Here is a 16,252-nt window from a genome sequence, read left to right on the forward strand (position 1 = left end):
TAATTAAGACTCCCAAAAAATCTTTGAAGGAGACTATTTAGAAAAGTCCTCAGTACTATTAATGTGAGCACTGAATAGGGCTGTTTATGGGTGCTATTACCTGTAATACATGAACTGAAGCTAATGCTCTTCAGAGGAGAAAGTAGAGCCATTAACAACTCAAAGATTTCCTCATAATACCTTTTGTACACATTGATCTGTTTCCTGCTATTAAAAACCAACCAAACAAAAAAACCACAAAGAAGGCAAAAATATTTAATAGATGATATTGTCCTGTGAAAATGGACTTGAAGCCCTACCCAGTCAGATGTCAAGGGCAATAAAACTCTAAGCATTAATCCCTGGGGAATAGTCCCATGTTGCAGAGAATCCCAAAGATGAAAAGATTCTGAGTAAAGGCCTCTTTCCAGGGAATTTCTGGAGAAAAGCATTTATGTATCTAATTTCCCCTAGTAACCTCACCAGACCACGGTCAGGACAGCAAGCAGATTTGGTCTGAGAAGCAGATGAAATTTGCTCTTTCAGTGAATGTAATGTTAAGGTTGTTAATGTAAGAAAGTTAGACTGCTGTAACCTTGGAGAGAAAAGGGCAGACTCTGCCATGGAAGTTGGATCCCTAAAGAAAAAGAAACTGTCCTAAACTTGTAATGTTAACGCTCTCAAATGGATTCTGAGGGAATCTGCCAAGTCCTTCACTAACTTCACCTGTGTTCAGCTATTGGTGCAGGTGATCTGGGATGGCACATGAAAGCTGAGCCCCTTCAGCTGTTCCACAGTGCTGGGTCTTTCCAGTGATGCCTCCTGACTTCGTTTCACAGCAGCTCTGCCCTGTCTGCCCCACTGCTCTGCCCAGCACAGAGACAGACCAGCAAACAGGGACAAGCTCATTCTATTACAGCTCCCACGAAAAACAGGTGAAAGCTGCATATTCCCTCCACTTGTGGTGCAGCTTGAAAGCAAAACTAAAATACCCCCAAAGCAACCAAAGGAAAACCCAGCCCCCTTACCCCAAACATCCCACATTCAAATCCAGTAAGGTATTAAAATGAAAATGTCTAAGTGTTCTTAGTAGGAATCAATCCCAAAATATACATAGACCATCCTCCTCCCTTTTGTCAGTCAAATACAATGCTTTGGTAATCTAACTCCTGACTATAACTCATATATACATTCATGTGAATTGTACATACACCACCTGTATTTTCCCCGATCTTTTTTTTTTTTTTTTGTGGTTACCCTTTGAAACAAGCCATTCTAGGCAACAGGGACAGACCATCCTCTCCTCTCCCAAAAGAGTAACCTTTCTGTAGGGGCCTCTCCAATCCAAATGGTTAGGAATCCAATACACAACAATCTTGCAGAAATCAGCTGCCAGATTTATTATTCTACCTGATAACCCCCAAACAAAATAAAACAAAAAAAAAAACCCAACCCCAAACAAACAAAAAAGTGGAATAAAAATAGACTTTAAATAAACCTCTTAGGTACATTTTAAAAAGGGTTAATCAGTTCAGTGAAAGACCTTTTTGTCTTCTGCTGAGAGATCATGTAATGTTGGTCTGACTGCTTGTTTTGTTCAGTGAGTCACTACCGTATACAGATATATATATATTTTTTCTTCTTAAATATTACACATTCAGTGCAATTTTAAAATCTTTTTTTTTCCTTTTTTTGTCCAACCCCTTTCCCAAATACCCACATCCTGCCACAGCCAAGAGGCGCTCTGTGCTGACATTAAAGAACCAAAACCAATCCAAGAACTTTTCATCAAAGCATGTTTCATTTGAACCTTATTTCAATGGAAACCACATTTTTTTAAACAATATTACTGAACATTTTCCCTTTCCTTTTTGCTAGTTCTGCAATTTTAGACTTCTTTTTCTCAGCTGATCACCAAGTATTTAAGTGCCATTGAGACCTATGAATGACAGAATTAGGTGGCATATTAAGGCATATATCATAAAATATGTTGTCTCATGGATCTGGGTAAATTAAATACCTGCCCAAATGCTTTTTATGCACCTGTGGTTTCTAGTGACCACTACTTCTTTATTTTGATTAAATGTGTATTAAAATATTCATAACTTAAGTAGTGTCTTAACTGATAAAGGATGGAAGATTAACCCACCACCTAGGACTGTCTTTGAAATCCATCCATTATGATGAAAGTTATTCTTGTCTTTTTATGGTTATGTATTTATTTTTCTCCCACTTCTTGACAATCTAGGAAAACGAGGTACTTCATATAACAACTATTTAAATTTCACTGGGCAAAAAATTACATCCAATTCTTAGCTTCCTCTCTATCCCTCCAACTTATGAATTATTGTATTTCAAAAAAGGTGCTCATAAATATTTTAAACTTTTGGGGTTTTGCCGCTTTTTGTTTTACATACAGAATAGCACGTGTGGTTTGTGTCCAAGGTAACCCCTCTCAAAACATAAAACAATTTGAAAAAATAACAAAACAACCAAAAAACCCCTCAAAATTTAAATTGTCTTCCGAGCATATCCGATCACATTTACATTTAGTGTCCAAAAGAAGTTGATTGGTAACACCAGTGCCAGCACTACAACGTCATACAGCAACTTCATGGTATTCTTTGACAGTTCATCTCTGTTCCACCGAAAATTACAAAAGGTTCTGCAGAGCTTTCCTTAGCAAGCTGAAGCTTACTAGTCATTTGTGGATGCGCATAAAAGCTGCTTATAGCACAGCTATGGCGTAAGCTATTTTCTAAGCAATAAATGGTTCAAGTCATCTATTTTGTCCTGAAATGCTACCTGTAGTTACAGCATTGCTTATAAATGGTCATAGTAAATTCAGCATCAAAGAGAATATTACAGAAAAAGACAGCAGCAGAAGCATTAGCATTATCTAGTATTTATATATGTTATCAACATAACACAGCAGTAAAAGGTTTAAATGCATATTAATGGGTACCGTGTCTAAAAATTACTAAAGTACCTATTTAGTGTATTGGATATTTTTCTCAAGGAGTGCTTGCTGTGTCTAAACAGCATAATTAGATATGTGACTTAGTACAGTTAATTCCTATTGATTAAATAACTTATTTATGTACCAAAGGAAATGGAAGGATACAAAATGTTTTCTCCCTCCTGATCATGATCCTGTATTTAATGCTGACATGATCACCAGAAAGCCTACTCCATGTAATTACTACCCTCAAATGGATTTTGAAAATCAGCGCCATAGCATGGGCCATATATGTATAGCAATGTGGCACCAGATACAGCATGCAGCTTGCAGTCTGAAGTCAGGGATTTCACTGCTTGGTCACTGTACTTATGGCCAGTCTGTCATTAAATAAGATTTTTTTTTTAAGTCATACACAAAAAAAAAAAAAAAAAGAAAAAAACAGAAAAAGAAAGAAAAAGAAAGGAAAAAAAATAGCAAAACTATCTGGTTGTTCACAGAGGCAAGGTACAAGTTCTGCCACTGGAAACTTCAAAATTAAATGCTGTGGTATATGCTTTGCTTCTCTTTTATTACTACAGAAAGACAATTAGGAATGGCAAGAAACAAATGCCCTAGGCATGCTGTGCTGATATCATCATCAAAAGTGGTTATTTTGCACAATGAGAATTAACTGTACTACGGATACCCAGAGAAAATGTACAATATCTTATGCCGATATGAAACAAAACAGACATGATATAGCTTTTTTTGTACTTAAAACCTGTATGTTCCCTTCCCAAACTTAAGTAAAAAGCAAACCCACCCTTTTCCTCCTTTTACACAGAATAACATTTAGGTTCCAACCCTCCCCTTTCAAATAAAGTGCGCTGTCCATGGCAGACCATAGGAGTAATGCAACAGGAAAAGCCCCTTTTTAGTGTACTATTTAAAAAACAAACTGAAGTCGATTCAGCTTTCCTCTGGGTCTTGGGAAAGAGGAGAAGCTTAAGGGAGGGGGAAACACCCCTTCAGTGTCACTGTTGTTAATAGACATAGCCTTCGTTGTAGGGGTGGGTGTTGCAGCAGCCCCCGTCCTGCATGTAGACCATGCTCTCGTCGAAGTGGGACAGAGGCACAGTGTCCTCCTCATTGATGTGGCGCTCCATGTCAGTCTTCAGCAAGGGGCGCTGGTTGTCGGGAAAAGCCATGGAGAAAAGCGCTTCAGGGTCACAAACAAACTTGTAGACGTATCTTTCCCCAGCCACCTTAGGACAACAGAAGGGGAAAAAAAGGTGCAGTGTAAGGCCCTGTGTTTCACAGCTCCAAGTTCAACAGTCTTGCAAAGAACTCACCTTTGTTACACAATTAATAACGAGACAGCAGAACTGGTGAGGTAACAACCTAGCAAAGACAAGTGGGACCTGCCAAAGCAGACTGTGCAGAATGCTCTTGATTTTGCCACTCATGACATCCTGTTGGAAGATGAACTAAGTATTCTGCTTCTAAACATTTGTTTGCAACCGCTTCCTATACTTAACCACAAATGGAACTGTTCTTATTGGAAAATGTAAACAAATTGTCACTACAGTGGCAAAATAAAATTACACACTCTGTGTGCGAAGTGGAAAAAAGAATCACATTGCACTGCAGAGATCTGGATTTCACTTTACACAGATTGATTCATGCTTACGTATAAAAGCACTTTAGTTATAGTGCCTGCTGATTGTACAGGGACAGTGTAAGCAAATACGTAGGCTAATATGTACTTAGCAATTGCTCATGCAAAGCTGGGACATTTGGATTTGCTTATGGAGGGGCAATTTGTCCAAAGATCCTAAAGTTTTCCCTTAATCAGAAACAGCTTTAAATGTCTAGGCTTCAATTTCCTAAAAGCTAGAGAATGATAAAAACAACATAAAATTGCTGTCTTATTACAAGCAACAAACAGAAGTCAATATAGTGTCTTCTCAAGTAGCTTATTTTAAAAATTGTGCTTAAAAATATGCATTAGATTGCATGCTCACAATTTATTAAAATGATTTTAAAATAAAATCATATTGTCTGCTTCTTGCAACTCCAGCTACCATAGCAATGAAGTGAGTTAGTGAAGAGAGAAAAAGTGTTGCAAACTTAACAACTCTCTTCCTATGGGTGCAAAATAGTTTGAAGCACCTCCTTAAACTTTCAGCTTATTTATTCTACAAATAGAATTTGGTACGGACTGTATCTGCAGCAGAATTTTAAAAATCAAATTAATGTCAGCAAGTTTGATAGACTAGAAGTTGCACTCAGAAATCAGGCTTTTGCATAACCTGCTATCATTGTTGATTTAAAAAAAAGGGAGGGAAAATATGCATACAAACTTTGCCATAAAGAAACCTGCTTTGCATCTACTACGCCCATTAGCTTTTAACATAAACGAACTGGCCAGACAGAGTGATCCCAGGAAAAATACAAAGCATTGCTATGTCAGAAAAATAAGCATACAAGCTAGCTTTCAAAACATGTGTTAAACCCATTCTTGTAGATAATAAAGTAGTAGTTTAGGATGTAGCAAGCTAGCTGTCCAAAGCACTTGTAAGCTATACACATTAAATGGATGTGTGGGTTGGGGCAGCATTATCAGCCTTCTGGTATTTCTATCCCCACCTTTTCAACTTGCTTCACTCTGCTACTTTTTTTGCCTCTGCTGCCTTTGAAGTGTGCTGGCAGCACAGTTGCCTATGCTGCTGAGCTGTAACCTGCAACAAGGAACTCCTCTGCCTGAAGCACCAGTCAGCAAAACCAAACACTTCTGGTTCTCTCTGATCAGACCTAGTCTCAAATCCACTTTACAAAGACTCTGTGCACTGTTACATGACACACAAAAATGAATGAGGTGCTGAGCTACTGAAGAACTGTAAGCCAATACTAGCCCAGATTGTTGTACCAGTTGACAACTGGTAGTGAAAAAGGAGTGCACTACAACAATCCTATAATCTAAGAAAGAGAACTTTTCAGACTTCACAAAACCTACCAGAAACGTTGCCCGGTAACCTGAGCTAAGAGCACTGTTTCCATTCATGGAATTGGCATATGACAAGTTTAAACATGTTCATCATCACTGGTCACAAGACCAATATGAAAAGACATGGAATAAGTTTTGCAGTCCAAGGTGTTTATTATGATCTTTGATCACACCTGGCAGTTTTGTAGATACAGCAGACTGGCCTCTCCAATTGATTTCTCAGTCAATCTACACGGTACTGCACAGCAAGATTTAAAAATCAGCAGGCCACAGTAGGAGGATGGCTTGAATACTGTCAGCAAGACTAGCCCGTAATAGATAAATTATTGTTATACATTTCTCTTAATTCAGTCTATTATAAATATTAAAATCCATTCAAAACCACTATTACTACAACACTATTGGTAAAAATATTAAAGTACTTCGTATGTTAATAGGCATAATTATTCTCCCCTATCTTGCACTTACTAAAGTACCCAAGCACTGGGCAGATAATTTAGATCTGCAAAACATTAATCATACTGTACTCTACCATTTGCCTTTTCCAGCTGCCAGGAAGCTCTTTTGGATGTTTTTGAATGTTACTTCTTTCCTTATAATCATGAAATGCATTGTGTGAACTGAAACCACAGATGTTTTTTACATAGAAAAAAAAATCTTAATGCATATGCTGTACATAGTAGGTTCAAAAGCTTAGTGTTTGCCAAAACAGATGAAAAAAACTACCTTAACCATGTAATTACAAGAACTCCTTGTAAACTGACCTATGGATTAACATGCAAGACTCTGGTGAAATGTAATACAAAATTAGCTACTCACCTTTTGCATGATTCCCTTTTCATAATAATAGCGAAGCGATCGGCTAAGTTTATCATAGTTCATAGCTGGCCTGTTTTTCTGAATCCCCCAGCGACGTGCCACCTGCCACAAAAATGGATTAGCAATGATTTGTTACATGCATTTAACAAGCAGATCTTATCATCAGATACTTTATTTGGGGATGCAGGAGGGAAAACCCTGCAGGTGCAACAAATAGGAAAAGGTTGCTATGACCTGAATTTCCCATGTACTGCTATGAATTTTAATTGCATCTGCATCATCATTAAACTTGTAACAGACTTATTGGACAATGTGGTGGATGGTTAGGGTTTTTCTTTGCTTTTTAATAAAGAAAACCAATGAAAAAATAAAGCCATATAAAGAGATGATGGACAAAAAATATTTAGTAAGTTCTACCAGAAAACTTTTACAAAACCTTTCTTCAGTTTGATACTATGGATAATTGTACCATGTCTATCTTTTCCTTGCTGTCAGGAAAAAAAGTAAGTTATTTTAAAAACACATGCATACATACTTAGTTCATGAACTAATACAGACTGTACTTGGAATGACAGCTGTGTTGCAATTATTAGGAGATACAAGTCAAAAGACAACTCCCAGCCATAAACATTACTTCAGTAAAAAAAATTAATTATCTAAGGAGGCAGAATAATCGCTTGGAAGAACTATATGGTGGTATGAAGAATGGAACAGAAATTTCATAGTTTCAGCTCTATAATTTCCCCTTAAAAATAACAATAAAAAGTGAATTGCAAGTAACTCATGAAACGATTCCATAGAGAACAATATACCTTCTGCTCTGACTTATGTTTTCTACTTGACTTTATGCTTCCTGTTTTACTGCTAAAGATAGTTTTGGACAAAGCGACCCTTTGTTTAAAGAGCTTAACTTCTTATTCCTTGCCTGAAATTTAATCGGCTATTGGTGACATTTCAATTACTGTCTGTAAAAATGACTGTAATATCACCTGAGGGAAAAAAAGGCAGAGCTGATGAACTCTTTAAAGCACATTTTATAAAAATGATTGAGAGGTGCATATGCATACAGCTCTGGAAAAAGGACAGAGTAGCCAAGCAGCTTCTCTGCAGACTGCTCTGCGAAACTTCCCATAGGTGTCTGGAGCTTTTTGATGCAAGCCATGGCAACACGCAGCACTAAGAAAAATCTATGATTTTGGTGTCCACCTGGACTATAATTTCTAAAATTTCTTTTGAAAGCATTATTTTCTTTCAGTGGTGCAGCTTTTCAGGGTTATGTAAATTATCACAGTTCTGCTAACTTCAGCTACATTTCAGCTGTACTGAAACACACCTCCAATCACGTACATTTATTCCAGCTGCAGATTTGGCCCAGATGTCTAACTTTGATTCACCTATTCATTTTTGTAACACATGAGCACATCATTCCTTTTTTATCCCTTCCAAGGCTTTTTTCTGCATTAATCGGAGTCCTAAATGTCCCCAACATAACAGGCTTGCAAAATAAATAATTACACAACAAAGATAAACAACAAGTAATGGTGAAGAATATGTTACATTTGTGGTATTTTGAGACTCCTAAACAAGCAGTCAGGTCCAGTTCCCATCCCTGAACTGCACAGCATTTACCTAGTCCTGCTCTGCGGAAGGGATTCCACTCTTCTACCCTACCTTCCTGCTGAAGGTTGTTGTCCCTGTGACAAGCCTGCATAAATAGACCTATGCCCAATTCTCAGGCTCCACAGTTCACAGTCACTTAATTCCTGAATGAACTATGGCACTCCAGGAGCTGATACATATTCATTTTTGTTGTCACTCTCTAAGAGGGCGTAAACCTCCAATAAGGAATGGATGGAAAGGTCATGTCACTGACATCCTAGCTTGCCACAGCAGAACCAACAAGCTCTTTGATTTCCCTTCAATTTATACTAGGCAACCAACAGAATTGTGTAACTTCCCATAGGCTATTCTTATTTTAATTGACTGTTTCTGTCAGATTCATGACATTGATTAAGAAAACAACTTAAAGTCCTTTGTACTTCTAGGAACACACAGAGTGAGGCAACCTTCAAGCCTCCTCCAGATCTTGGATGCAATGCTGCTCAAAAAGCAACTTCTGCATAGCCAGACATGCAGATGATCTGTTTGAGTGAAATTAGAATATCCAATTCTTCAGGGAATTACACAATAAGGAAAACAGGGGTTTGTTACTTTCCTTTCCTTAGCTAATAAATCTATAAAGTTTTTGCACCATCTGCTGGAAACCATTTCTCAATAAAATGCTTCAATCTTTAAAAAAATTGGGCATACCTCAAAGACAAGACAAAACTGAGAGAGTAAAAATATGAGACTAGGGTAGGGGGAAAAAATCATGTGCAACATTCACCAAAACCAAACAAAAAACTTTCCAAAGATTTTGCTCTGTTCTTAGACAGGTTACACAACTAAGGAATCCATGTAGCCGGCTAAGGCTGCAGGCTTGCCCTCAAAGTTTCAGGGTCATATTGACTAGAACTATTCTGAGTTCAAGTCCTCAGATACACAATGCCAGGATCTGCCATGGTAACTATCACTAGAGCAGGGGATGCTCAGACAACGAGAGCCAGCACCTGGGTCCTTGCAGCAACCTGCTCCTCAGCTAGACCACGTCAGGAAGGAAAGGGACATCAGTCCTGAGACCATCCCCAGCTGCTCCAACTTCTCCACAGATTAGCAGACAATGTAAGTAACATGCAAGAAAGCTTTCAGACTCCTAATGCCAGTAGATGGATGGCAAACAGCAGAAATAGCTGGTGGAATGCAGAAGCAGCCATAAACCCCCAAGCCTTCCCACTCAGCTCTAACTCAGAGGGGATCCTGTCAGAAAATTTGATGTAGTCCTCTCTATTAGAAAACCATATTCAAGGGGCAAGAAAAGTAAAGCAGAATGATACTGCCTTTTGACAACCCTAATTAAATCCTCCACTTAAATTTTACAACAAAATTCACATACACCTGATCTTCCAACAATTTCCATGACAGTTTAGAATGCAGGCTATGTTACATAACACTACCTAGTCCAAAACAGTTTACATAATAAAACATTCAATTTATTCCTGTTTATCACACAAGTGAACTAAGACACGCTTCAGCAAATGTTCATGAATATAAGTAATTTTATCTACCCCATGGTACAGAAGAGCCATGCATGTGCATGAGTGTCTGCAAGCCTAGGATCTAAGCCTGTACTAAACAATCTAATGATTCAATCTAATGAATCCAATATTTGGTGTTGAAAGACTAATAAAGGACAAGTTTTCAAAGGATTTTGGGATACAGTTACATCCATAAAGTGATTCTGAAATATGCAGACACCACAATTAATGTGAACTATTTACTAACTCTAGTACTTGCAACACTTTTATTGTTTTGTGGGACCAGGAGTCAAATCTATGCTTAGCCACACCTCTGTCCTAACTGAAGCACTTCTCTTGCCAGTCCTTTCTGTCACCCTTCTAAAGCACTACTGAAGCAAAATCCTGAAGGAAAACAAGGCCTAATTCCAAAGCAGCACAGTTAAGTTTGCAGGATGGGGCAGTGGATGTGAGGGCATGCTGTCTGTCTAACTCACCTCCTCTGGCTCAATCAGCTTGAACTCCATGCCTCGGCCAGTCCATGCTATGAAGTGAGAGTTTGATGGGTCGTCCAGAAGAGCTACCAAGAACTGCCAGAGCTGAAGCGAGCCTCGCCGCTGGTACGTGGGTCCCTCGCGGTACATGCCTGGCTCCTGTTTGACATCTCCTGCACACAACAGCAGCAATGTTAGAGGAGCAATGCCCTGGAACACCATCACTCACTTTGTCAGACACGTTGGCAAAGCAATCATTAGGGGTAACAAAACAAAGGGAAGAATCAGCCACCCTCAAATGCAACATTCCCCTGTTTGCTGGGGACTTACAATAACATATTAATATACTAAAAAGCATTTAAATTCATTCATGATGTATGGAAGTCTCACTAAGTCATGTAGGTCTGATAAATGCAAATCTCTTGCAAACCATTTTGTAATATCTTCTCTTTGAAAGCACATTAACTATTTTTGAGCAGCTCTGAAATGTGCAGAACTGTGTTTGTGTACTATACTTTGCACAGGCCCCAGTTTTGGTAAAGTAATGTAGGCTTCATAAAGGTGCAAAACCCTATTGAGTGAAACTTCTCTTGCATGCAAATGCTTCTAAGGAAATTTTGACATAGTATTTGACTTAGACTTAAACAGCATGTCCTTTATGTATAGGCATGTAAATCCTTCAGATACACGAGTTCCTCTGTGGCATACTGGACTTGCATATGAGCAAAATTACTTTTACTCATATCTACATATTAAATCAGTATTCTCTTTGAAAAGCAACAAGTTAATTTTTCTAAAATTTTAAGTCTAGAAAAACATTTTTAAAAATATCAGTAACATTCGACTAGCTGTTCCACAAATTGCCAATGAGAAAACCATCCTGTTACATCCATACTGTCTTAGTTGTTTTTAAATCATATTTATACTGAACAACTCATGCAAACAACAACAACTGAAAGGTCTGATGCTGAAGCAGACAGTATTTTTTTCTCCACACAATGACTGCAATCCTACATATACTGGTAAATTCCTCATTTCAACTATCAGAACAGCAAAAGCCTCCAACAGTGTGACCTGTTTAATAAGGAAAGTCAGGAATTTAAATTCAGCCACAACATTAGGATGCTTTGACAGCCATTACAGAATGGCTCTGCATAGTGAAAGGCAGAATAATAATATTAAAAATGGAGCACTTCCTTTTGTAATCAGGAAAGAAAATTGACTCAATAGCTGTGGAAAACAAATAAATCAGCACAAGGCTTTTTGGTTTATGTGAGGTTCAAGTTCCAGTCCTGAAAGTCCTTTTTTTTCAAGGGCAGGTTTTTCCCTTGTAATGATAGCTGTGCAATGTGCAAATAGCAAGCACAGTATTACACAGGATCAAATTCTTTCCTTGTGCTGATCTTTGATTTCAAATGAAGCAGCTGAGAATCTACTTCTGAAACATCATGGCTAGTCCTGGGCTTATCCAACTTTTCCTTTACTGGCAAGAATATGATGACACATCTGCTATTTTTCCCTCAAAATATCATGCTGCAAGCATAAACACACCTATTTGCATCAAGAGTTCAATCTTCTAGAGTACAAGGTGTTCTCTCAATGGACAGTAATAGAAACTAGCAGCAGACTGCTTGCTGTGCAGGCACAAAAATACTTCTTAACATTTAATTCTTTTAGTGTACTTGTATTTTTTTTTTAATTTTCATTCTCTTTCCTGTATAATACCCAAATTAACCAAAAGGTTTTTTAAGGAAGACATAGACAAATGCTACTGTTAATGACTCTTAACTTCTTGTAGTACAGGATCTGATCCCATTCCCATAAATGTACATATAAATCTGACACTGGTGCTTAGATCAGATCCACAATCATTTTTGGGGAACAAAAAAAAAATACCTGACACAATGTGCTTTAAAAAGAAATGTTAAAAAAATCCAAACAAGCTCACATTACAAAGCCACAGTATAAAGCAGACTTTCAATAAAACACTCTGTGACTGTGTCAATGCAGTGACAATGCAATACTGCATTGAGCAGCCTTCAGTTAGGTCTAATGTAGTTTAAAACTCTTTTATCTATTTCTTAGCAACATAAAAATACATGTGATACTCTGAAGAATGTGCAGTTCTCTGGGTTACTTTCATTTCAGAGTCTCCAGATTTTCAGCAAATACAACAAATGCTGCTAAACATGCAATAGTTTTGTAATCCATAAGTGAGTCTCAGGACAAAACAAACAAAATAAAGTAGGAGAAAAACACCAATTCGACAGCCCTACTTTTAGCTGTGGTCAAAGATTTGTTCACAAGTTTATCAGGAAATATCTAATCTTTCCTGCTGAAATAAATAAAGCCAGACATACACACACTAACACAAAAGCTATACTAACAACACTACACTAGCATGCATCCACTAATATAATGCCATTCTAGCAAATTTAAGTAATTGGTCTCTAAATTACTTCCCAAAGTTGCAGACTAACAGAGTCACTGGCAAGAAATACAGTGTCCATCTACTTTGCTTCTAATGAAATAAATCTGAAATCAACTGAGTTACACCAGGAAACTGATTTTACATCAGAGTAACTGAGGATAATTTGGACCATTCATTTTAATTGACCTCAGAATTCCTCTTTAAAAATTCTGCTGTAATTGGTAGTTTTGTGAACAGGTCATTGATTTGTTATCAATCCCACTGAAAAATAAGCCACTAGTACATTCAACCTAGTGCAAATACATTGGCATAAACACAATAAATGCCCTATATACTCACTTCTCACTATTCATCACTTTGTAGACAGCAAGACAAGAGGCTTAATCCTCAGTAAAACCAAAGCTGCTGCTTTCTCCACTGTTTTGTTAATTATAAGTACAGCTTTCATTACATCTCAAGCAACAATATGTGATGATCAGTGCAATGGAAATCCTCTTATGACTTCTCAACAGTACAAAACTGAGCTCCTTTGCCACGAGTCTGGATGCAGCATCTTTCACTGGCAAAAGTCAAATGACATCCTCTTGAAGAGGAGACTTTGGTTTCAAGAGACAAAGGTCAGCTTTGGTTGGGTGCACCACAAGTGGTGTGTTAAGGAATCCTAAATTGGAACGTTACTGGGCTTTTTTGATCAGCAACAGAGAAAAGTCCCTCATCTCTTTTTCATCTCCCTGCACAGGAAAAAGAGATGTGTCATACATACCGTCAAACTTCTCTGGAACAACACAAGTGTCATCATAAAACTGCCTAGGTCCCTTTTCATACATACAGCCTGTAAGTTGAAAAGAGAGAGGTATTTATATAAAAGATGCATGGAGAAAAAAAGAGATTGCAGGCTTAATGCCAGAGGGAACGCTAAGTTATACAGGAATCAGATTAATATCCCACATCCTTTAGACACCGCCCAATCCCAACATTTTGGCCTAAGTACAAGGGTGTTTAATTAACATATGCATTCCCAAAAGACTGTTAATCTCCACCTGCTAAAATGAAAAAGCACCCATATTTCTCTATGAATTATTACAAAATGTTTGCTCATTTCCTGTTTGAACTAGCATGGCTTTGACATTTAACCATCAGTTCCTGCAGATCTTCTCCCTGAAAGTCTAAGAAGTACCACTCAGCATTTCCTCCTCACACCCACACAGGTCACCCTCACACGCTGCTCTTGATGTTCCTTCCAATTAAGATGATTTTGTAAAATTTTATTTTGTCATTAAAAGACACTGTCTAGCAGCCTTCCTAGCACACCATTCTGTACACATTCCTGCTATTTCCTATTATGCTCATGTTGTGCCTAACCAGAACTGTATTGCATATCGATATCAGTTTCACCAGTGCTACTGAGTGAGACAAAACATCTCCTCTCCTGCTGCCCTTTGACCCTCCTTTTGACTGCCTAAGCATTGCAGAAGGCTTTTTGCCTTAAGGTTACAGTGCTTGGTTGGGCTGGTTTCCCACTGGGAAGCTGAGGAGGAGGCCCACCTCAAAATCCTTTCTTCCAATATATTGTTTCCCTGTTCCACAGGCCTGATCTACATTCATGTATTAAAAAAACATTTTGTTTAATGTGCCCAGATAACCAAACAATTCAAACTGCTTTGTGACTGCCCTGTTCTGCCCGTTATTTACTGCTCTATCTTTGTGCCATAAAGTTATCTATTAACTTTGTTCCATATCTTTACTGAAAATATTGAATAGCAACACTCCTGATATCAATTCCTACAGAACTATAATCCTTTCAGAGATGATTGCCTGCTGACAGCCTGTTTTAGATCTGTCAGTTGGCCAGGTCTTAATGTATTTAATGTGTACTTTATTGATATTGCTTTGTGCTAACTTCTTAATCAGAATGTAACACAGAGGCAAATTGAATGCCATAAAAAGTCAAACTATACGATACAAGCATCTTTATCAATCAAACTTTTATTTTCAGCAAAGAACAGAATCAGATTTGACATGACCTTTATTCTGTAAAATGATGTTGATTGATTTCCAAATACAGAAAACAAATATTTAGCTAACATCACTGCTTTTTTACGTCATTCATGAAAATTCTGCCACCTCCAACTCCTTATAAGACCATAATATGGATAAGATGGGTTTTCCCCTATCTGTGCTATGATTAAAACTAAAACTCTTTTGCCCTTATCCCTGCAGTTTGTTTATATTTTTCCTGATGTCTCTCACCTCCCTTACCAAACTTCTATACTACATATAATTTCATATAACAAGACTTGAAATTTCCATCTCCTGTTTTACCTTCCTTTTTAAGCACTATCTCTTTTTTTCTGTCTTTATTTCAACCCAGAAGCAGATGGGATTTTAGCCAGATGTGTTATCTTTTTGCTTCTATCTTTACACTAGCAAATGAAGTCTTCCTGGAAGACTTTGATTCATACGTCTATCTGGATTCTCATCAATCTCAAAACCAGATTCCTCATGTTTCTGAAATTTGCCCACTGGAAGAAAAATAAACCCTAAACAAACAAGCAGAAAATAATATATTGCTAAGACAGATAAACTAAAACAGAACAGTCAAGGCTACAACCTCTCTTTCACAGTCATCTTAGTTCTGTTGGACTTCTTATTTCTAGTACATATAAAGTTCTGTTACTCAGAATTCTTAATTTTGACAATTATGTAAGCTCTGTCCTACTGAAATCATTGGGAATTCTGGTACATCTCAATTTGGGCATAAAGTGCATCAAAACATTGCAAAAGTAATAACAAAAGGAAAAACCCAAAACCTTCACTGAATTTGAAGTATAAAATGGATTACTTAACACAGTTAACTGAGCCTGTCATGCTAACAGCCTGGAAAATATCACTTGAGCAGAATGGGTGAAACAGACAAATTTTTAAGTGTGTCCTCCTTTCAACTGCTAGAGGCCTTGAAAAGCAGAATGAGTTAAGTTCATAATATAATTGCTTCTATCCTGATCAACCCATGGCACTAAAAGAAACTACAAAAATTCAGTGCATTAGAAACTCAACACTGAAAAGGGAAAGAAGGATGATGCAAGTCTTCCCAGAACCAGAATTAAACTAGTGAGCCCCAGGTACCCCCAGGCTTTTAATTTTTTTTTACATTTCTGTCATACAAAAGTAATAGATAATAGAAAACTTAACTTCTGTTCTGTTTGGGTGAGCCAGGAAGCCTTCTTGCCTCATGTAAATGGAATGGCAGCTAGGCACTTCTGAAAGGAGAAGATGACAATGCAAGTCAAAAGACTGTCAGGAATTAAAAGTGTGCAGGTTATCAATGGGACAAGCTGCAAGCACAACAGCAACAGAAAAGGATGCAGCTTATAGTGAGAGGGAACCTGTCAACACACAGCATTTCACAGCAGCACACACCACACATGGCCAAGGAGAAAGTCATGAAGTGAGGCTCACAGATCCCAC

The 16,252-nt window shown here is 37.7% G+C and overlaps 1 protein-coding gene across 5 annotated transcripts in view; it reads right to left on the reverse strand.

Moving 5' to 3' along the window:
- Positions 1–1,758: 1,758 nt before the first annotated feature.
- The window catches only part of ETV1 (ETS variant transcription factor 1), a 66,448-nt gene continuing 51,954 nt past the window's right edge, over positions 1,759–16,252 (reverse strand). For 4 of the 5 annotated variants that reach the window (XM_036402855.2, XM_036402845.2, XM_036402873.2 and 1 more), the window contains 5 exons: positions 15,976–16,044; positions 13,548–13,616; positions 10,357–10,526; positions 6,747–6,848; positions 1,759–4,185 (listed from right to left, as the gene is read on the reverse strand). In XM_036402855.2, the coding sequence (XP_036258748.1) occupies positions 3,964–4,185; positions 6,747–6,848; positions 10,357–10,526; positions 13,548–13,616; positions 15,976–16,044 (632 nt within the window). In that variant the 3' untranslated portion in view covers positions 1,759–3,963. The remainder of the gene's footprint in view (positions 4,186–6,746; positions 6,849–10,356; positions 10,527–13,547; positions 13,617–15,975; positions 16,045–16,252) is intronic. The other variant, XM_036402864.2, reaches the window with a different exon arrangement.

The sequence above is a fragment of the Molothrus ater genome, chromosome 1, assembly GCF_012460135.2.
Source record: "Molothrus ater isolate BHLD 08-10-18 breed brown headed cowbird chromosome 1, BPBGC_Mater_1.1, whole genome shotgun sequence".
In the NCBI taxonomy this organism is placed as follows: Eukaryota; Metazoa; Chordata; class Aves; order Passeriformes; family Icteridae; genus Molothrus; species Molothrus ater.